Source organism: Cricetulus griseus (genome assembly GCF_003668045.3).
Source record: "Cricetulus griseus strain 17A/GY chromosome 1 unlocalized genomic scaffold, alternate assembly CriGri-PICRH-1.0 chr1_0, whole genome shotgun sequence".
Lineage (NCBI taxonomy): Eukaryota > Metazoa > Chordata > Mammalia > Rodentia > Cricetidae > Cricetulus > Cricetulus griseus.
The window spans coordinates 159,507,713-159,531,136 of NW_023276806.1; the positions used below are offsets into that span (position 1 = coordinate 159,507,713).

At 43.4% G+C, this 23,424-nt stretch overlaps 1 protein-coding gene across 1 annotated transcript; it reads right to left on the reverse strand.

Moving 5' to 3' along the window:
- Positions 1-8,219: 8,219 nt before the first annotated feature.
- On the reverse strand, positions 8,220-21,121 carry Amdhd1 (amidohydrolase domain containing 1). Its single transcript, XM_027392634.2, has 9 exons — positions 20,985-21,121; positions 19,417-19,523; positions 18,781-18,845; positions 16,859-17,136; positions 14,287-14,512; positions 10,710-10,834; positions 10,290-10,383; positions 9,435-9,595; positions 8,220-8,307 (listed from the first exon to the last, which is right to left on the reverse strand). The coding sequence occupies exons 1-9, from the start codon at positions 21,119-21,121 to the stop codon at positions 8,220-8,222; spliced, it is 1,281 nt and encodes a 426-aa protein (XP_027248435.2).
- Positions 21,122-23,424: the final 2,303 nt, after the last annotated feature.

A 23,424-nucleotide genomic window follows, 5' to 3' on the forward strand; every position in this document is an offset into this window, starting at 1 on the left:
TAGTTTTCTTTCTTGACAATATAAACAGAATACTTTTTTTTAAAATTGTTTTTCAAGACAGGGTTTCTCTGTGTAACAGTCCTGGCTGTCCTGGAACTCACTTTGTAGACCAGGCTGGCCTCGAACTCACAGAGATCCTCCTGCCTCTGCCTCCCAAGTGCTGGGATTAAAAGTGTGTGCTACCACCGCCCCTCCAAGTTACTTACTCTTAAGAATGGCCACAATTCCATAGGTCTATTTTTACTCTTAATATTAGGAAAATCAATTCAGAGAATTCTTCTTTAAAACATTAGATTTTTTGTGAACTTTTTAAAGAAAAAACTTGTCTTGAGATACTGTCTACTAGTTGACTTTCTTTGGCTGATTGGACTATACTATAACCTGACAAGTGTGCTTCAAGTCAGAATTTGTTCTTAAGCCTCTCCTCCTTCTCTAACTGAAAAGAAGCTTGAGCAAGGGGAGCTGCTTCAAGGGTTCATAACTGAGTATATAATGAGGATCCAAATTAAGTTCCGATCTCAAGCATCAGTGTCAAGCACTTGAACCCCAGCACTGTAGGACATAGACAGGCAGCTCCTGGGGGCTCACTGCTCAGCCAGTCCTATAGAAATAGTGAATTCCAGGTTCAATGAGAGACCCTGCTTCAAAACAATGATGTGGAGAGTGCTAGAAGAAGAGATCTTACATTTACCTCTGGGCTCTGCATGTGCCTGCAGGAGCAACTGCACCTGTACACATACACATACACACACACACACACACACACACACACACACACACACGAGAGGGGGGGAGGGAGGGAGGGAGGAACAGGTCTGAAGCCATTAACTACAGAGGTTAACAAGTTAACAGTCCCTTTTTTTGTTACCCACAGGGGTGTTTGAACCAACCCTCAAAGAATGAAAAGGAGTTAGGGTATGAATATAAAAGATAGCCTTTGCCTCGCTATGCCTTTCATATTTCTCAAATCACTACATGTATCTTCTAAAGGCTTGATGATGTGCTCAAGTTGAAGTTCAAAGTTAGTCCTATCATTTCCCATAACTTAGTACTCTGTTCACCTGTTGGTAGTAAGTTTAGTAAACAGCCTCCTGTTACACAGATGAGGCATTTGGGGGCAGGGGTGAGAGCCAACCCACCACCTGCAATAGGTAATCATTAAAATGAGCTTTGTTGACACAGGTCAAATGGGGCCTTCAGATGTGTTGCTCAATCTGTTTCTCCCCCAAGTAGATCTTGTGGGAAGGCCTTGTGTAATTGTTCAGAAGTCATGTGACCTCTTGACACCCCAAGGTGAAGATCGATGACTTTGCACTTATCACTGTAAATGTGTGCTAGAGTCCAAAAGTGTGGCTAGAGAGACTGTGGTTGGTTAACAAACACACTTGCCAGCATCTCTCGCTGGACAGAGACTACAGGGGCCCAAGATATATTGTCACTCAACAGTTTATCTTGATCACAATCATTGCCTTCAGCAATTCAAGAGGTGAAAATGGGCCCAAGAACAGGCTTAACTGCAAGTCCTTCTTCATGTCAGCTTTTGCTGAATGTCAACAGAGAGAGAGAGAGAGAGAGAGAGAGAGAGAGAGAGAGAGAGAGAGAGAGAGAGAGCACATCTATTTTTCTACCCAAATTGCAGCTGAGGCAATGGCTGCTGCCACTCCTGGTTTGGAAATGCTGGCTCCCTGCCCACCTCTGTCTTCCTGTGACAGATGTCACCTAGGTTTTATATATAGCTCTGTCAGTCCCCAGTCATCAAGAGTATGTGGTAGATAGGGGGCAAACTGTGTCAATGGCTTGCTATCATTGTGTTCTTTGACTGGGGAGAAATTGAACCTAGGGTTCTGTGTGTGCTAAACACATGTTCTGGCACTGAGTTGCACTCCTACTTTTATTTATTTTGAACAAAGTTTAATATTTGCTTTCCTGTTGCTGTGAGGAAACATTGGGAGCAAAAACTGCTTGGTGGAGGGAAGGGTTTCTTACAGCTTACACTCCCATGGACAGTCCACCACTGCGGGAAGTCAGGGCAGCAATTTGGAGAACCACTGCTTACTGGCTGTTGATTGGCTCACTCTCTAATTATCTTATACAGCCCAGGCCCACCTGCCTAGGGTCTCTGTCACCCAAGTGGGTTTGGTCTTCCCACACCAATTATCATATCAATCAAGATAATCCTTCACAAACATGGCCACAGGCCAATCTGATGTGGGCCACTCCACAGCTGAGACTCCCAGGTGACTCTATGCTGTGTCAAATTGATGGCTAAGGCTAACTAGGACACACCTCTACCTCTTTAGAAAAAGTGATTGTAGCCAGGCATTGGTGGTTCATGCCTTTAATCCCAGCACTCGGGAGGCAGAGGCAGACGGATCTCCGTGAGTTCTAGGCCAGCCTGGTCTCCAGAGCCAGTGCCAGGATAGGCTCCAAAGCTACACAGTCTTGAAAAACCAAAAAAAGAAAAAAGAAAAAAGAAAAAATGATTGTAGCTAATTAAGTTTCTAAAAGATTCAGTCAGAAAATCTGAGACAGTGTGCTGAACCAGTACCCTTCCTGTGGAGGGGTGGCAATTGAGTCAGCATGTCAGGGCTCCCTTCTCCAGGGTGCTTGCCTGGCTTCCTTCAGGTTAGGGCAATAGGAGAAGGTAAATCCTCAGGAATGAGGTCTGCCAAAACTGTGTTCTTACATTTGCTGATTCCCTTGTGGCCAACACAAGCCATGTGGAAAGTCAGAGCCTGAGACTATAGAGCATGGACATATGACTTAGTAAAATTGTAGCCATTATCAAACAATCTACCCAATTTATAAAATCTAATAAATACTTGAAAAGAGATTCTTTTCATAGTGTTATACTTGTGTTTTATTTTTGGGTCTGGCCATTATAACACTTTTTATTTGTTTGTTTTTGGAGACAGTGTCTTTCTTTGTAACAGTCCTGGCTGTTCTGGAACTCGCCTTATAGACCAGACTGGCCCAGAACTCACTGAGATTGGCCAAGTGTTGGGATTAAAGGCGTGTGCCACCACCAGGTTGTAATTCTTATTAGGCATTATGTTATCATAAACCTGTAAATCAGGACCTCTTCAGGGGTTGAACAACTCTTTCACATGGGTAGCTTAAGACCATCAGAAACCACAAATATTTACTGTGATTCATAACAGTAGCAAAATTATAGTTATGAAGTAGCAATGAAAATAATTTTATGGCTGGGGGTCACCACAACATGAGGAACTGTATTAAAGGGTTGCAATATTAGGAAGGTTCAGAATGACTGTCATAAACAAGTAATCAAAGATAAACAACCATTTTGCCCTTTTTTGGTTACTTTTGTTAAAGGCACTCATTTATTAGCTGTGAACATTGAAAACAAAGTAGAGCACACTCCTGGCTTACAGATAGACCTGCTTAGTGTAAATGGGTCCTCCGTGCTAACCGCTTAGCTCAAGAAAGGCCTCAGATTGCAACTGAGCTAATGACATGGAGAGCTTTTTTGGCAACTTCTGAGAAAGCATTTTCTCTCCCTGGAGCCAGGGAAGTCATTTTTCTCTCCTGCTTGACCTGGATGAGGAAACACAGAGCTGGCCTGCTGACTGACAGCCAGATGCAGGGCATTGCTAGGTGGCAGAACAAAGGCAAGAAGGGATCTGTGTCATCCGGTGGCTGAGTTGCTGTATATACCAAAGGGGGCTTACCCTGCTTCTGAACTTCCAATGGTGAACTGAAAAAGCTGCTTTTCCCTCCATCTCTATTTCGTTACTTCCCTCTTTCCCTGCCTTCCTCCCTTCATACTGAATTTAAGGCCCTATAGGAGGGAAGTGCTCTACCACTGAGCTATATATTCCCAACTATCTTTTGTTTGTTTGTTTGTTTGTTTGTTTATTTTTTGAGACTGTTTGGTAAGGAAGGAATGAGATAGAGCTCTGGTTTGGTTGTAGACTGGCACTAAGATGTGTGAGAGGTAGGTAATTACTTCCTTTGACAGCATCGTGTACAACAGGAGAAGCTATGGTGAGAGATTAAAAAAAACATACAGAATGAAGGGAATTCTTCACTTTTATAGACTTGGGCAGAGAGATTCTCTAGTCTAGTATCTTAGACAAGGAAATGGAGAGGATACAAAGATGCTGTCCCCTCTACATGGACAGCATCTCTGGTCTGACCATGACAGGGTATTACTAAATTACGCATGCTGATCTTGAACGTACTCCATAGGCAAGGCAGCCTTCAACTCAAAATCCTCTTGCCTCAGCTTCCCAAGTAACTGGAAATGCAAGCTTGTACCATCAGGCCTGGCTTCCTCTCCCCTTACTTTAAAAAGTACATATATTATTTTTTTATCTTATGTGTATAGATGTTTCACCTGCATGTATGTCTGTGTACTATGTGCCATGCCTGGTGCCTGTGGAGGCCAGAAGAGCACATCGTATTCAATTATCGACAGTTGTGTCATTGGGAAGAACACCCAGTGCTCTTAACCACTGAGCCATCTCTGAGACTGCCCCCCCCCACACACACTTTTAAAGCCACATGCAGTCAGGTTTTTGACACCTGTCGATTGAGTATTATGCCACTTAGCACAGTGTACGGGACTGAGCCTGGGCTGTGGTGCATTACCTGGCCAATGCAGTCTGTTATTCAAGGACGTTCCCCCTAAGCAGAGAACTAGATTATGATAACTACTGGGCCAAACCTATGTCCCAGAGGCTGAAGGACGAACTGCAATGGGACTAGATTGTCAGGAGGCCTGGAGGAGGTAGCTGGATTGGCCTTTGCTGGTGGGAGTCAGAGAAGGGAGGAAAAGGAGACATTCATGGCAATGTCAGTGCAAGAAGATATCAATTTCAGGAAATCACTCCTGTGGTTGGTCAATTTCTATTTTATAAAAGGTATTAATTATTATGTTTTATTTATCTTATTATTATGAGGTTGGAGTAATGACTCCGAAGTTGAGAGCACTGGCTGTACTTGCAGAGGACCTGGGTTCAGTTCCCAGCACCCGCAAGGCCGCTCACAACTGTCTGTAACTCCATTTCCAAAGGATCCAATACCCTTTTCTCACCTTATTCACCAGCCATACACATGGTGCACAGTGCACAGTCAGGCAAAATACTCATTCACATACCATTAAAATAAATACTAAAAAAATTGATATGATCTCATGTAGCCCAGGCTGGCCTTGAACTCTTTAGTGCTGGGATTACAGGCATGAGCCATCACACCTGACTTGGCAGATAAATTTCTAAGAAAGTGGCAACTAAGATCTGAGTCTTTGCCCTTACAACTTATAGCCCGGGAAGTGGGCCAGGTTAGAAAACAAATGATGGAAAAGTGAAGAAATACCATGGGGAAGTAATGGGAAGAGCAAATCAGAAACTGGGTCACAGCCAGCATCACTCATGCTAACTGCACAGCCGGAGTGGGTGGCATGGGGTCTCCACTCCTGAAAATGCCGAAGTGTAGCCTGGGTAGTTTCTACCACATGAGTTCCAGGTGACCCCTGCCCACAATAGCTTCTTTAGAACCAGCCAGAAAACATGTGGCTTCATATTTCAAATTCTAAAATTTAGATTAATTTACCCTCAAAAGAAAAAAAAAAAAAAAGAGTTCTTACTAAGTGGCTGACATGGCCTTTACCTTTCAATGACTTATTCTTACACCCCTTGGCCATTTCAGTTTCCAGTAAAACTAATCTAAATTTGCAATTAGTGTGTTTTCCCATGAGTTATTCTCCATCCTCCCCCTCTCCTTCCTCCCTTCCCTCCTTTCTTCTTTTTTCTTTCTGGAACTCACTCTGTAGACCAAGGCAGCAGCCTTGTACTCCACCTCTGGGTTGCCTGTGGGTTATGTTTTTTAAGGGAGCAAGCTTTTAAGGCTGTCTGGCATTGGCTTTTCTTTCTAATGTTCACCTTAGCCCTAATAGGATCATTAATTACTTGAAGGCGATGCCCAGTTTAGAATTAGAACTTCTGACAGAAAGGGAACAAACTCAACAATGTTCCAGGCAGATGAAAGGACTCACAGTGATCAAAGCCTCGTGTGTGTGTGTGTGTGTGTGTGTGTGTGTGTGTGTGTGTGTGTGTGTGTGTGTGTTTTCAAATATATTAGTTCACCTGTCCTAATCAGCACCCAGCCCACACACTCTTCTCAGAAGGACGATACAGACTCTCATAGGTGAAAACTTCTTAGTAGTTAAATTGAATTGAACTAAGATGACCCAGAAGTCTTTACAGTTCCTTTTCTTTCTCCTTTCTGAGCTTTGTTTTGTTTTATTTGTGTTTGAGACAGGGTCTCACTATGTAGCTTAGGCTACTAGCCTGGAATTCATAATCCTCCTCCTCCACCTCCCCAGTGCTAGAATTTCAGGTGTCTATTACCATACTGGCTCTCATGTGGTCTTTGAAAGGGACTAAGGCACCATACGGGGCAGTGGTGGTACATGCCTTTAATCCCAGCATTTGGGAGGCAGAGGCAAATAGATAGAGTTCTAAGCCAGCCTGATCTACACAGAGAGAGTGCTAAGATAGCCAGGGCCACACAGAGAAACCCTGTCTTGAAAAACCAAAAGGAAAGGGAGGTGGGGGACGGGACACCAAGGCATTTCTTCTGGGACTATGGATAGTTGCTTAGAGGCTTTTGTTATAAAAGCCTGGAATTGACCCCACCTAGTCTCTCTAGCTTCTGTGTTCTCACCACTACCCACTCCACTGCAAATGCGCCAATGAGGGTGGGGGGGCTCTCCAGACCTTGAGTCACAGGATTCAGGACTTGAAACAGACACAACTGTGAGCTAAATAAACCTTTTCACTCCACAAGTGGCATTCCCTAGGTATATTATTACAACAGCAAAATTTGATTAGTGCGGTACCTTGATTTATACTGAATGTAACAACACCTCACTAATTCAGGCTCTGAATTTGATAATGGTTTGGCAACTAATATTTATTTGTGAAATCACTACCTTGTAAGTAGGACAGTGTTTGATAATGTTATGATTACAAAGATCAGGGAGATATTTTACAGGTTTTTGAGTAAGCTGGTGTGGCATTAGAAATACCAGTTTATACAAGTAATCATTCACTCTGCAAATGATTTTGTGATTTGCTCTTTGAACATTTCAAAACACTCTGTAGGCAACACCGCTGATCTACTTCTGAGGCTGTCAGGAAGCAACAATGGTAATAACAGCAAGTATTTATTGAGAACAATAAAATCTTTTCCATGGCTTTGTGATATGAAAAAAAAATTAACATAAAGATGTTTTTAGAGCTACCTCATCAGCATTGATTTAAATGTGCGCGTGTAGGCAAGTTTCCATGTCCGTGCAAGACACCAAGTCTTACACTCTGTGGTGAAGTTTCATTTCAAAGACTGACAGGATGTTAAAAACGGAAAGCCACCTCTGCCCAGAAGGCCCTCACTGACTAGAAAGCATCTCAAAAGACAAACTGTGGGGAGAGAAGATTCTCTTTGCTTCTTAGGAAATGGTACTGTTGGCCTCATGGGAACAGATCACTTACAAAGACAAAACAGAGCTCTCAGGCTGAGTTTTTGTTTCTCCCACAGAGGAATTTCTGAGCTATCTCATCATACTTTTCCCAGAATATCTGTAGCCAGTCTTGGAAAAACAACTCTCCATTTCATCACAATAGGTTTGCCATTTACACTTCCAAGTACATATGCTCAAGTCAAACAGGTCAGTCAGTCCCTTGGGTTTTCAACTGAACAGCAGAGCATGCATACAATTAGGCTTAAGTGGTGTAGTTCTGGCAAGCCACTGGAGTCATTTAGCTTATGTGGACTTACTTGATACAGAGAAAATGTCTTCTCTCATCTTCCAGAGCTATCATTTTTTTAAAGATTTATTTATTTATTATGTGTACAGTGTTCAGCACCAGATCTCATTACAGATGGCTGTGAGCCACCATGTGATTACTGAGAATTGAACTCGGGACCTTTGGAAGAGCAGGCAGTGCTCTTAACTGCTGAGCCATCTCTTCAGCCCCTCAGAGCTATCATTTTTAAAATATATCTTACATTTTATCTTAACATTTATTTGTGTGATGGTATGTGGAGGGATCTGGTACATACCACAGCCAGTAAGTGGAGTTCAGAGAGTAACTCTTAGGAGTTCTCCTTCCACCATGTGAGTCCCATGAATTGAACTCCAGTTTGGTGACAGGATACTTTGCCCACTGAGCCATCTCTTTGTCCCAGATCTGTTACTTTTTATAGATGACTTTTCCTTTAGCTATAACATAATCAATTAATTCATGATGGCCTCCAAACTGGTAAATCAGATGTTCCCATCTGGAAAGAAAGCAAACATTTTCTCCAGTGAATATAAATCAAAAGCATCACTGTGTTAGTAAGTGATAATTTAAAGTGAATTCTGCACGCACGTATGTGTGTGCATGTGTGTTCGTATGTGTATGTGTGTGTGTGTGTGTGTGTGTGTGCGTGCGTGTATGTGTGTATTCATGTATGTGTGTGAGGAGTATGCCTGCCCACATGTGTAAGTGCATTTGGAGGCAGTGGGCCACATTCAGTGTCTTCCTGAATCACTGCCAACCTTTCTTTTCAAAGTAGGCATGTCATTGAGCCTGGAGTCTCTCTGACTAGACTGAGTAGTTAGCAAACCCCAGGGATCCCCCAATCTCAGTTTCCCCAGTGCTGACTGCACAGGCCCATGGTGCCAAGCCTGCCTTTTGACATGGGCACTGGGACTAAACTTCAGGTCTTCACATTCATATAGGAAGTGTTTTAGGAACTGAGCCGTTCTCCAGCCCCTGAACTTTTAAAAAGTGATTCATGAGTGGCATGTGCACATTATCTTTGATGGAAGGAGGAGACTCTTCCAGAAGGAATGACATTATGGAGCTGCTCTTCACTGTAGAACATGGGACCCAAGGGCTGTGACAGACATATGAGAGTCAAAGAAACATAGCATTGCCAGCATCTAGATTTAGGCACTAGCATTGGAGGACCAGGTTGTAGACCTCGGGTGAAAACTAAGAACTCAAGAATAGAACAGCCAAGTGGAGGCGTTGCGAGCTGTTTGAGTCCATGAATCAGAGAAAGAATAAGTTAGAGCCAGAGTGACAAATGGGGCTGCGAACAAGCAAAAGGTCAGGAGGCAAGCACAAACTTAAGCACACAGACCAGGGGCAAGTCCGAAGTCCAGGGAAACAGCAGGAATTGGAGGCCTGAGAAACATGCCAGGCTCCTGAAAAGACTTGGAGACTTGCTTTACTGTGCAGTTGAGGACCTCAAGGGAGACCTTGTGGCTGGAAAGAGGTAAAGACAGAGGGTCTGGGTCGTCTGGAGTCTACCTGATACTAATAACAGATGGAAAGGGTCTAAAGCTTGTGTACATGGGCATCAAATAAGACAGCTAATGGTTACCATGGTTACTACTAACTTGGGAGGCCCCTCACCTGGATGCATTGATGATGACAAGATCCCCCTGCTTGCCAACTTCTAAAGATCCGTGTGTGTGAGATTTCCCCAGCGCATAAGCTGCATTGATGGTGGCAGCAGCCAAGGCCTCCGGCATGGACATTCTCATGTTCACACAGGCCAGGTGCATGACCATCGGCTAAGGCACAAAGAGAAAGCATTGGAGGAGAACCACAGAGCAGTGATTGCCTATCAGGCTACTTCTCCACACAGCACAAGTAAAGACAATTCAATGTGTGTCTGGAAGGAATAGCCCAGAAATAGTATGCAAAGGCCCCAGGTTTTATTCCACTTCCCTATCCCCCCAAAAAACCATAAACACACATATAGTGTACAATATATATTATGTATAGTATATAATATATTATATGTTACACATGTAAATAATATATAGTATACATAGTTCAGTTGCTATGGGAAAATGAAAATTTTTACATAAGATTCTTAAACTTTATTACTGAATAATACTGTATATTTAGTTAGCATTACCAGTTTTCAAGACCCTTTGCCATGTAAGAAGTTTTCCTCCACCCTTACCAACGAAAGCCTCACTGTCTCTGTCACACCCCAGAGAAGGAAAATAGCTTATTACAAAAACTTAAGTCTCAAAGCTGAATCAGAAGACAATTCAAATCAAGATTGATCTCTTCAGTCCTGGCTGCAGAGGTGTGTGCAGAAAACTTCAATTAAACCACTGACTATAGCCTTTTCCTCTTTCTTCTCAGGGAAATACTTGAAGATTCTTAAATACATTTTCACAACTAATAGAAAATTTAAACATTTATGTATTCCACAGTTTACTCTGTTCAGAAAAATATCTGAAAAGTAATTACCATTGAAAAGCAGTATGCATTGGGGTTGAAATCGCTGCCCAGGGCAACTATGACTCCTTCATCTAGCATCTTCCTGGCTCGAGGCTGCTTCAACCTAAGGGGTGGAGGGAAAAGGTGTCAGTCTCCAGCTGGAACTTCCATAAGAACAAAGGAAACATTTCATGTTCTAGAAGAGGGAAGAAAGTTCCAGGGTAAGTGGTGGAGTGGAGGGGAGCATTAGCACCCCCAACGTTTATGTATTTATCTGTTGTTTGCACCTTTAGGATGACAACTTTATACCACTGTTGCTACATCTCTTGGCATCTGAGTTTTATCAGTATTCTCAAGAGTTTGCATGGAACAATACCTATGCACCGTTGAAGTCTGTGTTATCACAACCTGTAGTTGAAGGCAACGTGTCAGGTTGAGAAAGGTCCTTACCTCAGCATGTAGGCTGTGGTGGGCAGAAGGATAGCAGAACACCTAGCTGCAGCCATGGCAGTGATGCCTTCGTCACTTACTTCCTCCAGGTGACTGATCGCCTGTGCTCCTAGTTCAGCCCCGAGCTAAGCAGAATGGGCAGAGAGGAAAAGGTTCACCACACAACATTTTAATACCTGATACTGCTTCCCCTGCTCTATGAAGAATTCTTGTCAACTGCTTCCCATGAGCGCAGGCCCCCAAATAGATATAGGGTTTGCCATTGAAAATTAACCTGTTGGTAAAAACTATTCTTAAAGCTGGGTATGGTGGATCACATCTGTGATTAAGCATTTGGAAGGAGAATTGCCAGCCTAGGCTGGGTACATAGTGAGTTCTAGGCTAGCCAAAACAATAGAGAGACCTTGTTTTGTTTTTATTTGGTTTTTGGTTCTTTGAGACAGGGTTTCGAGACAGGCTTTGGAGCCTGGCCTGGCACTAGCTCTGTAGACCAGGCTGGCCTCGAACTCACAGAGATCTGCCTGCTTCTGCCTCCCAAGTGCTGGGATTAAAGGCGTGTGCTACCAATACCTGTCAAGACCTTGTTTTTTGTTTGTTTGTTTGGTTGGTTGGTTGGTTGGTTGGTTTGGTTTTTGTTTTTTTAAAGCAAACACATTAAAAAATGACTCTCAGGAATCAGAATAAAACCAGGGAATAATCTCCGTAATAAAATTTAATTACGCTAGTATACACAGAAACAATATGGCTGTCTCAGAATGCCATCCACTCTGGGGAGAAAGTTCAGTTAGAAAAGATAAAAAAAAACTTTAAATAATTTGAGGCTATCAACTTGAAAGTGGTTTTTCTCCAGAAAAAACACTGAGATTTGTTAGCCAGAAACAACTCAGGAATGACTGAGGAAACCTGACAATGGGTCTCTTCTCAGCTTGGTCTGCTGTTTACTTTACTCCCCAGTGGACGAGTTTCACACACAGACACACACAATTCCAAGATGAAGGCTAGCATGTCTTCAACAATCCAAGGGAAAGAATCCAGACTGTCATTTGCTGTCACTCTGTGGCCGTAGGAGGCTGTCATATCCTAACCAGAGGGAGGTGCTGATCTCTGTATCAGCAATGTGCTCCAGTCTGAAGATGTCTGGGACCAAGGATCTGGGAGGTCTGGTGGAAACTCCTTAGGGGGTGTCTCTCTCTGACTCTGCAATCACCCTTGCTTTCCGAATCTGATTTGCTTATTATGGATATTGGGTTCTCTCAGTTTTACCTACTAGTTGCTTTCTCTGACCAATACTAACTCATTGACCACACAGGTCACATTCATTCAACAAAGTCAGCAACCATTTACATGCAAAACCCTATCAGTACCCTAGGCACTGTACTGACCTCCAGGGATAGGGAGTTTCAAGTATTGGGTACAAGTTTAGCCAGTGGGGGCAAAAAAAAAACAGGGTGAAGCCACAATCTAACATTAAGGAGATTTGGGATGAGGTCCCAGAGAAGTAACAGCTAAGGTAAAACATGGGTGAGAGTATGAATTGTCCCATATAGAGAAACAGCACATTCAAGGTATAGGATGTTAACAGTAGTCTGTTGTGTTTGGTTGAAGACAGAGATACAAGAGAGAAAAGGGGAGAGGTAAGGAAGATCCAGATCCTGGTACCCATGTACATAGGCAAGAATTCACACTAAGAGCAAAATTCTAAGTCTTAGTTGGGGTTACTACTGCTGTGATGAAACACTATGATCAAAGCAAATTGGGGGGGGGTATTTGCCTTACATTTACACATCACTGTTCATCAAAGGCAGTCAGGGCAGGAACTCAAACAGAGCAGGAACCCGGAGGTGGGAGCTGATGCACAGGCCATGGAGGGTGCTGCTTCCTGGCTTGCTCACCATGGCTTGCTCAGTCTGCTTTCTTATACCACCCAGGACCATCAGTCCAGTGTGATTATTGCCCCCAGTGTGATTAATGAGGTATCCTCCCTCATTAATCAGTAATCAAGAAAATGCCCCCACAGACTTGTCCATGTGCCAATCTTGTTTTGTTTTGTTTTGCTGGGCACATGCCCAGCACCATGTGCCAATCTTATGGAGGCCTTTCCTCAACCGAAGTTCCTCCAAGATGACTCTAGGTTGTACCAGATTGAAAACAATGAAACAAAACGAACCAGCACAATTATCGTCTTGACCAGACTTAAAATCATGTTGGAGAAACTACCTACACTTGTCTGTGACTGCATCGAGGTTCAATGGAGGGGTGAAGAGTCTCCCTGAATGTGGGTGACACTGTCCCATAGAATTGGCTCTTAGGCCGGGCATTGGTGGCGCACGCCTTTAATCCCAGCACTTGGGAGGTAGAGGCAGGCGGATCTCTGAGTTTGAGGCCAGCCTGGTCTCCAGAGCGAATGCCAGGATAGGCTCCAAAGCTATACAGAGAAACCCTGTCTCGAAAAACCAAAAAAAGAAGAAGAAGAAGAAGAAGAAGAAGAAGAAGAAGAAGAAGAAGAAGAAGAAGAAGAAGAAGAAGAAGAAGAAGAAGAATTGGCTCTTAGACTGAGTAAAAAGGAAATAGCAAGTGGATTCCCAGAATTCCTCTGGTTTCCTGACTGTGACTGCCTCATGCTCCTGCTGCCATATTTTCCCCACCATAACAGACTGTGTCTCCAAACCAGGAGCCAAAATGAGCCCTTCCCTTCTAAAGCTGCTTCAGTCAGGCATTTGCCACAGTGAAAGAAAAGCAGCTAATTCATGTACCAACCGGAACATGCCATGGAGTTCACAAATAAGATTGCAGGGATGCTTCTCTTCTCTACGGCTATAATAAAACTCACAGGAGATGATAAAAGAAATAATCAAGCTAGGGGTAGCACAGCGCTCAAGCACCTGCTTAGCCAGCTCAGGGCAGCAGCCACCACGGGAAACCACCGGCAAGCAGAAACAAGTTGTGTGTATGCATGAATGCGTCCAAGCCGGTGTACAGCTTTGGATGCGCATGTGCCTGTGTGAATCTTTCCATGTGTGTGTGTGTCTGTGTGTGCAAGTGTGCATGTGGATGGATGTGTGTCTATATGTGTCCTGTGTGTCTTGTATCTGTGTGTATGTCTGCGTGTGCGTGTATGTATGTGAGTGTCTCTGTGTATATCTGCTGTGAATGTGTATAAATGTGCACGTGTGTTTGGCTCTGTGTGTATGTGTGTGTGACTGTATGTGTGTGTGTGTGAATGTGTATGTGTGTGTGTGAATGTGTGTGTGTGTATGACTGTGTATGTATGTGAATGTGTGTGTGAATGTGAATGTGTGGAGGTCAGAAGACAAACCTCAAGTATTGTTTCTCAGGCACTGACCACCTGGTTGTCTGTCCTTTCCCTTCTTCCTTCCTTCCTTCCTTCCTTCCTTCCTTCCTTCCTTCCTTCCTTCCTCCTTCCTCCTTCCTTCCTTCCTTCCTTCCCTTCTTTTTTTCTTTTTCACTGGCTTTTTTTTTTTTTGGCAGGTCTGGAATTCACTGAATGTTCAGTCTAGAGCCCCGGGATCTGCTTTTTTAGCGCCTGTGTGCAGGAAAGAGCCAACTGTCATCATACCTCGGCAGCCTTCATCGGGTGGAGTTCATCCCCGTGGAAGTTGATCTGCAACCCCATCTTTTTTCCACCTTCAAGAATCCGTCTGGTGGTATCCAGATCAAAGACACCCTTCTCACAGAACACATCTATGTTGTCAACATGTAGTTCCCCAGTTTTGCAGAGTTCCTTCAGCCTTGGCAGGTGCTTACTGATGATGTCATTAGCGGCTTCAATGGCAGTTTTTCCTCTAGTAGAAGGAAGTGAGGTAATCATGGGCATATTCTTCATATATGTGATATATATATATATGTGTGTGTGTGTGTGTGTGTGTGTTCTTTAGTGTGCTTATTCTTTAATATTTGTGATATGTAATATATTGCTTAATAATATACTTATTACGTATACCATAAATACATTAAGGGATATATATAGTTTAATAAAGGAAGGATAATAAAAAGTCCAGAAAAGAAGCCAGAGCATTTGGCAGTTGTACCATGCTCAGGCAGCAGGGGTAGTGATGAAACTTCTGTTTGAAGGACCTTGTTATACATTATACACAGATACATAAACTGCTCAGCCTCCCTGGGCTGTGTGACCTTTGGGGATGCCAGCAAGGCCTCTGGCTGCAAAGCTGAATTTCTCTACCAAGGACACTTAGAGAACACCCTAAGCTCCAGCTACTGTACTTTTTTTCTTTTTCTTCTTCTCTATTCACAAGTTCTCTTGTAGCCTTTACCTAAGGCACCCTGCCTCTCTGACAGGGGTGGAACAGAGAGAAGAAAACCTTGAAACGCTCTGTAAAACTTGGGAGTTGTTAGTAAGGGCAGAGCTGTTGAAGTCAGACATAGAGCTCCCCAGCCCTTGCTTTGTCCATAACTTTAGACATATGGCTATGATCTGCACATCAGGGGTAAATCAGTGGGAGTCAAGATGCAAGCTTCAGAGGCTCATTGGCAGCTGGAGACAGTTTCTAGAAAACTCCAGCCCTGTGTTTGGCACAGTGGCTCTTACTCAGCAAAACATGTAGGTGGACCAGCAAAGGTCAACAAGCAGGGTATGTGCATAAGTTATTTCTACTTCTCAGGACACTGACATAGAACAGGATGTATACAATTCTTTATTACATGTGTGTTGTTCATGTTTGGAACAGTTAAGAAACACCCTTAAAATCACTTAGTTACCAGTTAAGCTTCACTTGAGCTCAGTTTCAATATTTAAAGGTTTCAATATTTAAAAATAATTAAAAAACAGGCTGTCCCACACTTTATATTCCACTTGAAACCATCTACAACTCCCTATAGACAGACTCTTTTACGTCTCAGTTCAAACTTTAGGAGTTTCAAAAAATATAAATGCTAAAAACTTGAAACAAAGATAACTGAAATTACTAAATATTTATAGTCCTTTTCTGCATAATCAGTTATATGATTTTTTTTTTTGAGACAGGATCTCACTATACAGCCCTGGTTGGCCTGGAACTTTCTGTGTGAGACCAGGCTAGCTTCAAACTCACAGAGATCAGCCAGCTTCTGCCTTCTGAGTGCTGGCATTAAAGGCGTGTACCTTCATGCCTAGAGTGTTCTTTTAATACAAAACTTCAGTGTTGATTTTTTGGTACCTCTGATTGAAGATAGGAAGTGAATATTAGCATTAACAATGATGTTCCTATATAACACAGTGACGTGGTGATTCTGTATTTTTTAAAATAACTCCAAAACAGATTTGAAGTCTTTTCCCCACAAGTCATTCATATTAGCGTGTGATTCAGCCGATTCACAATGCGTGCACATTTCCAAACAGCATCTTTTATATAAGAATAAGTTTTGAAATTCATAAAAGTAACAAAAAGTTAAAAATTAATTGAAACGATTTAATTTAGATATTGTTTGTAGTGTAAGTCTGTGACAGGTGTATGCTCCAATCATCAAACTGAAGAGTTTGGAGACAGCCACTCTGCCCACCTTTCAGATCTGGACCGAGTACCTTTCTGTCTAGAAGTTCCGGGACAGAAAGGAACTGCACAGCTAAGTTATAAGAGACAGAGTTCTCTTCATAAAGCCAAGTAGCAGAGATTCTTTAGATAAAGGCAGAGGCTTAAAAAAAAATCACATTAACAAAATGAAAGTATTTGCTGTTGAGTAACTAGATTAACGAAAACCCTTCTGCACACACTGAGACTACACAATTTGATCTCCTAGAGGAAATAACTAGTGATTTTTACAGTGATTTAAACTAATTGATTATCCTGGGAAATTATTGGAATTAGTAGCTGTGATTTGAAAGGACTCGCAAGGGGCCATTCTTTATGAAAAGAATGCTTAAAGAATTTCCTCCGTTTTCATCCTTTTAAAGGACTAGGATACCGAAGAGGCTGTTAGAACCCCATCCTTAAAATACCTGGTCATCAGCTTGGCCTTCAGAACCAAAACATCTTTCTAGAACTTCTCTCGAAGGTCTCCTGGCAAGAGCTGAAGTGCTAGAGCGTCTCCACCCTTCAGAGTACTGTTTCCAACGCCTGAGTGACAGCCGCGCCCCACCCCCATCCCATTTCCCCACCCCCCCCCATTCCCCCTTCCCCGCCCACTGAGATTACTTGGGGACTGAGTGAGCCCCGCAGTAAGTGGCCGAGAGGCCCAGGTGCAGCTCCCGCCGGGCGCGCTCGATCACACGCAACATCTTGAGCTCGGTCTCCAGGTTGAGGCCATAGCCGCTCTTGCACTCCACCAGCGTGGTGCCAGCCCTCATCATGCACTGCAGCCGCTCCTGGAAGGAGCAGAACAGTTCCTCCTCCGAGGCTTGGCGAGTGCGCTCCACGGTGAAGTTGATCCCTCCTCCGGCCTGGTGAATGTCCATGTACGTAGCCCCTGCCAACTGAACGCATGGCTCACTCAGAGAGGTTACAAGCAGATCTACCGATCCTACCTCCAGGGGTGATGTTAGAAGATGATTTAGGGGTTCGGCAGTAAAGAACAGGTGCTGCTGTTGCAAAGGATTGGGGTTAAATTCCCAGCATCCACATGGCAGCTCACAATCACCTGTAACTCCAGCTCCAGGGGAATCTCTCTCTCTCTCTCTCTCTCTCTCTCTCTCTCTCTCTCTCTCTCTTTCACACACACACACACACACACACAAATAAATAAAAATAAAGATAAGATAAAAATCAATTTTACAAGATGGTTAAGAAGCAGCTAGGCATGATGGATTAATTAATACCAGCCCTCAGGAAGTAGAGGCAGGGGGATCAAAAGCTAAGGACCTATTTCAGCTATATAGGGAGCTACAGGTCAGCCTGGGCTACATCAGACCTTATTTCAATCAATTAGTTTAAGAAGCAATAGGGCACAGGCACTAACAGCCAGATCAAAAAGAGGAGCACCCCCCCACCCCCACCCCCGCCTCGCAGGTGTGCAGAAGGGAATCCCAAAGAGTACTTGAGAGGTGGAGATGGGCGATGAGGTGGGTGCACAAATGGGCAGCAGAAGGCAGTAACAACTAATTAACACTCAGATATAGGAGTCTTTCAGTGTTTTAACAGTGAAGTTGGCCCCAGTGCAAAACCAGCCAAGTGTTAACTCATTCCACAGCCTTCAACATGGTTGAGAAAATAAAGCTTAGGGAGTTATTCTGCTTAGGGAGGACTCCATGTCATTTGGGTACCAGAGTTTGGAGCCTAATTTCTGTCGCTCAAGCAAATAAACCCCAGCAGTCACTACTTACTTAAGTGGACAGTAGGAAATGTGGTCCACACCAAGCCCTCCTCTGGCCCCACCATCCCCGGCTAGTCTACACCCTCCCTTCCCAGACATCAGTTTCTCCATCATAGTGTAACAGCTTTTGGGCCACAATCTCTAAAGTGGCTTCTAGCTCTGAAATTCAGTGCAATAATAAAATTGCCATAAAAGCAGTTCCGATTTGTTGAGGAAGGCACATGATAGTCGGAGAAAAGGATTCTTCTCCAGTTTTCCAAACTAATTTGTCACCGCTAAGCTGTGTGGGTTTTTTTTTCCCCTTTACCAATGTGATAACAGTTCCATTTAGGAGCTAGCTATGGCTCCTGTAACTGATACAACTATATTTTATATTCTGAGGGTAACAAAAGAAAATAATGTAAGACTTTTTTTGGTTAGCAATATATTTTTTTCAAGTTCATCTGCAGTAAATCCCACAGTGATTTTCAAACTATTTCTTGAAACTAGTTCCAAACTACAAATAATGATTTTTTAATAAGGGGGGGATAGCCACCAAGTTGCTGAGCTATGTTCTTTAAAAAAATGTCAATAGTTGAAAATCTTCAGATACTCCTTTTCTTAAACTGGTTGCTAGCTCTCTACACGTCATATAAAGATTTGGGGTAGTTTCAATTAAATCTACTTAATGCCCTTTGTGTTCTTTATTGAGACAAATAAAAACATTCATTAAAAAGATAACACAGCATAGGTTGATCACTTATTCAGTCATTAGAAGGGACACCCTGTTGGTGCTTTATTGAGTTACTGTCATTCTTTTTGCAGTTACCTTCATTGCAAACTCATGGACTCTTTCACCAGCCCACACAGGATGCGTGTGTGCGTCCACCAAACCTTCGAAGGAAGTTGAGAAAGGGAAGATAGTTAGATAGTACACCTGATTGTATCACAGTGCTTGGGGAGCATGGTGGTGACCATCCCGATTGGAGGAGGGTGAGAGTGCAACACTTGTGAGGTTCCCTCTATGTGGCCAATCTAGAAAGTTCTAATAGAGGAGAGTAACTCAACACCACACAAATGTCCCTCAGAGATACCCAGCTTGCTCTTTCAGTAACTGTTCTCACCCCAAACAAACCTTGAAGCCAGGGTGGCAAAACTATTAATTGAACAAAACTGAGAACAAGGACTAAAAACTACACACCATGCTGCTTTGAGAAGGAACTAACTATAAGGAAGTAGCTTCAAGAAATACTTAAAGAGAATCTGTGATTACTTTACAAGGATGCAACAGGAAATCACATTAGCAAAGCAGAACTTCAATACTTGGAGCCCCGGATACTTCTGAATGCTGTGGTTAAGACAGGGAAAAAAAAAAAAAAAAAAAAACTGACTTTCTCTTTTCCTCTTTACTGTCCTAGAGCCACTGTTAAAATCCTTTTCAGAGTTTTATGAAGAGTGTCAGTACCCGGTAAGATGCATTTCCCAGAGCAGTCAATTCTTTCTTCAAAAGTTTCTCCAGAAAACTGTCTTTGGATAACATCAGCAGGGCCAATAGCTTTTATAAACCCATCACTAGAGAAAAACAACAACAACAACAAAACAAGAAATAGTTACTCAGTTTGGGGAAATTCTTTTTGAAAAATCTGATCAGTGATTTAAATGTGCTTTTGGATGCCTTGATGTTAGCCAGCGTTTACTGTATTTCCCTCTTGACCTGGGTCTTTAGGAAAGAGATGGTGGCTGCTGTGAAGACAAAGGTAAGGTCAAGCCATGTAGAAAAGATTGCGGTTTCTTCTCTAAGCTCAGTGTTCCACCATCCCACAGTATGAGACCACTGAACACATAACTCCTCTGCCACCCAAGGCATGCCCAGTTGGCATGAAGCTGAATTAAGCAGTAGCCACAGGGCAAACAGCTTGACAAAGGACTCTGCAGAGAGAGGACTGTTGAAGCACACAGCTTCAGGAGTGTTGCTGTGTTTTCATGAGTTCAGCCCTAAGATGGAGATTCCTGTCTACATCAGCTTATGTAGGAGGATGCCGAGAGCACGGAGTTCTCTTCATAACCACATTAACCATATGGCTCTCCACCTTCTAAGAACGTGGGCTGTCATGTAGCAGCAGTTACTAGTGTCGTGTTTGAACAGAACATACATCCAACAACATAGTTATTAAAGGAAGCTAGAAATCATCTTCCAAAAGTGTTAGGGTTTTGTTGTTGTTGTTGTCCCTTTAGTAGCCATTAAACACTCTTAGCTGAATTTTGAGATTTCACCATTTACTGCTAAGTGGGGGAAAAAACTACAAAATAATGTACATGCATCCCTTCTCTTTAAAAGGTATGGGTGTTTGTGTATTTTACTTGCTTCAGAAGTGTTTAAAAGGTGTTTAAACTACTTGTTAGCATTAGTTCCCTAATGCAGGGTTTGAGTGACTTCGAAGGTCAGCTGGTGTGTGTGTGTGTGTCTGTGTCTGTGTCTGTGTCTGTGTCTGTGTGTCTCTGTCTCTGTGTGTGTGTGTGTCTGTGTGTGTGTGTTAATACAAGGTCTCATTTGACTGTCATAGAACTCATTCTATAAATCAGGCTGACTTTAAATCATCTGCCTCTGTCTCCAGAGTACTGGTGTTAAAGGCATGTGCCACTATGCCCGACTACATAATGCACACAACAGGTACTTTTTGTTTGGGGGGGGGAGAGTGGGGAGAAAGATGGGATGTTACTGTTATTTAAAATTAGTTGTTTATTTTTGGAGACAGGGGTCTCATTCGAAAACTCGACAAGCAGCCAAGAATGGCCTTGAACTACTGACTTCCCCTTTTGTATCCTGAGTGTTGGGATTACAGACCTGGGCCAATATCCTGAGTTTTAGGGAGAAAAAGTTTTCTAGATTCTTCGGCCACGCAGGACTTTAGAAGCTATGGTGGCATCGATGATCATCGATGAAAGAAGCTATGAAGGTGTTTTGTTGGAGAAAGAGCTTCTAGCTCCGGGACCCCCCCCCAAGCACCCCCCCTACTCCCGCCCGCTACTCACGTTCCCACAACCAAGCTGGCACCCTCCAGCACTGCCAGGCTGCGCAGCGCGGGCCCGGCCAGAAAGCGCTCGCCGTGAGCACACACCAGCACCACTTGCCGCGCGTTCTCCAGCAGGAGGCGGTGACCGTTCGCCATGGTCGTCCTAGCAGCTGGCCGGGTGCAGAGGACACTAGAGCCCTGCCTGCTGTGACTCCCGGGAGAGGCAGGACAGCGCGGGGCGGGAGCTCGCTGGCAGCGGTGGACAGTGACAGGAGCAGTGCCAACAAGAACGGCAGGAGCAAATGAGTGCAGGAGAGCTGTGCTAGAGAGGCGGCAGGGGCACGGGGCAGAGGGCTGACTGTGTCCGCGCGCGGCCTCCAAGCAGGGCTGCGGGTGCCACATACTGTTCGGTTGGCCAGTGGGACTCGGTTCCTGCTACCAGGCGGTCCCCAAAATGAAGGGGACCTGGGGCAGAAAAGGATGGAGCTGAGACACAGTGTCTGTTTGGCGCCTCTGTCTGCTTTGTCCCTACTGCTTTCGTGAAGGATAGTTCTCAACTGTGATCCAAACTCCTTGAGGTAAAATCAGATTTGATCTGGGTATCTGCCATGCCCACTCCACTTGAGTCTGGTAGCCTCTACACAAGCTGCATTCAAGGTCGTTGACAGCATCCAGTTTGTTTAAGAAAGGCTGGCAGGCACCAGGATTTGTTCAGATTCGTTTTCTTTTTTTTAAAGTATTTTTAAATTTTTTGAGATTATAATTCCATAACTTCCCCCTTCCCTTTCTTCCTTCCAAACCTTCCATGTAACCCCCTTGTTCTCTTTCAAATTTATGACCTGTTTTATCTTGTCACATATTGGTATTCCTAAATACATAAATAATCTGTAAAATGTTACATGTATGTATATATTTTGGGAGCTTTTCCCTTTTTCTGTTTTTTTTTTGGGGGGGGTGGGATTTTTTTCTCTTCTTTTTTTATTAGTTCAAATTAGGAACAAGCTTGTTTCACATGCCAATCCCTTCTCCCTCTCCCTCCCCTCACCCTCACCCCTCCTACCCCACCCCACCTACCCCCCACCCCATCCACCCTCCACTCCCCAGGCATGGTAGGGCCCTCGACGGGGTGCTCTACAAAGTCCACCAAATCTTCCTGAGCCAGACCTAGGCCCTTCCCCATGTGCCCAGGGCAAGAGTGCATCCCTTCACGTGGGATGGGCCCTTTTTTCTTTTTTAAGATGAAGTCTCACACTATGGAGCCCTGGCTGTCCTGGAGTTCTCAGTATAGACAAGGTTAGCCTTTAGCTCAGAGATCCAACTGCCTTAACCATCACCTCTCTCTCTCTCTCTCTCTCTCTCTCTCTCTCTCTCTCTCTCTCTCACACACACACACACACACACACACACACACACCAGTGCTGGGATTAAAGGCACATACCACCAGCCTTATTTTATTTGGTTTCTATGGTACGTTTCATACAAAGACAGGAATGTTACTTTCCCTGCCCAGCAAACATTACAATAGAAAGAAAAAAATTGACAGAAATAATAATACACCATGAAAATAGGCTTATTTTGCAAAACACAAAACACAAAGGTTAATTTTGAGTCACCTTAAACCCATTATAAAACAGACAGCAAAATGTCTTTAGATGAACAGATGAGAAATAAATATCCTTTAGCTCCACTCCATGACCTGCAATAAAAGAGAGATGGGGTAGAAAAACAAAAATAAAGAAGTTAGAAAATACATAGACAATGTGAGGGAAAGACCCAAAGGCTACTCACCATGTAGAAACACAAACCTCCATGATGTGAAAAGGAAAAGAAAAAGGAAGGAAGGAAGGAAGGAAGGAAGGAAGGAAGGAAGGAAGGGAGGGAGGGAGACAGAGAGAGAAAGAAAGAAAGAAAGAAAGAAAGAAAGAAAGAAAGAGAGAAAGAAAGGAAGGAAGGAAGAAAGAAAGAAAGAAAGAAAGAAAGAAAGAAAGAAAGAAAGAAAGAAAGAAAGAAAGAGAAACTAGTTAGGTGTGGTGGTGCACATCTTTAGCACCAGTATTCAGAAGGCAGAGGTAGGTAGAACTCTGTGAATTTGAAGCCAGCCTGGTCTACATAGTGAGACAATGTCTAAAATAGAAAGAAAAGAAAAATGAAGCAAAGGGGGAAGAAGGGAAAAAGTAGAATTAGCGGAGAATAGAATCAAAGTTACTTATGCATAGAGAATTATTGAATTTTCATATTATAAAGTTTTCGTCAGCCTAACACATGTGGCAGGCAAACACACATTGGCAGATTTAGGCAGCCTCAGATATAAAGGAAGGGTTCAAATTGGGGTTCAACAAGTGTGCCTTGCTCCTACTTCTATTATTTCTCATCTGAGCTGACCACAGGAAATCTATTTAAAATTCCCCAAGGCACAGTTTTCTTACCTTATATATAGGCATACTTGTTCATATTTTATG

Coding starts and splice junctions, on each gene's coding strand:
- Amdhd1 (XM_027392634.2), bottom strand. CDS start 21,121: ATGGCGAACGGTCACCGCCTCCTGCTGGAGAACGCGCGGCAAGTGGTG. Junction 17,137..18,780: donor TCCATGAGTTTGCAATGAAG/GTAACTGCAAAA, acceptor CCATGCGTTCAG/TTGGCAGGGGCTACGTACAT. Junction 10,384..10,709: donor ACCACAGCCTACATGCTGAG/GTAAGGACCTTT, acceptor TCCACCCCTTAG/GTTGAAGCAGCCTCGAGCCA.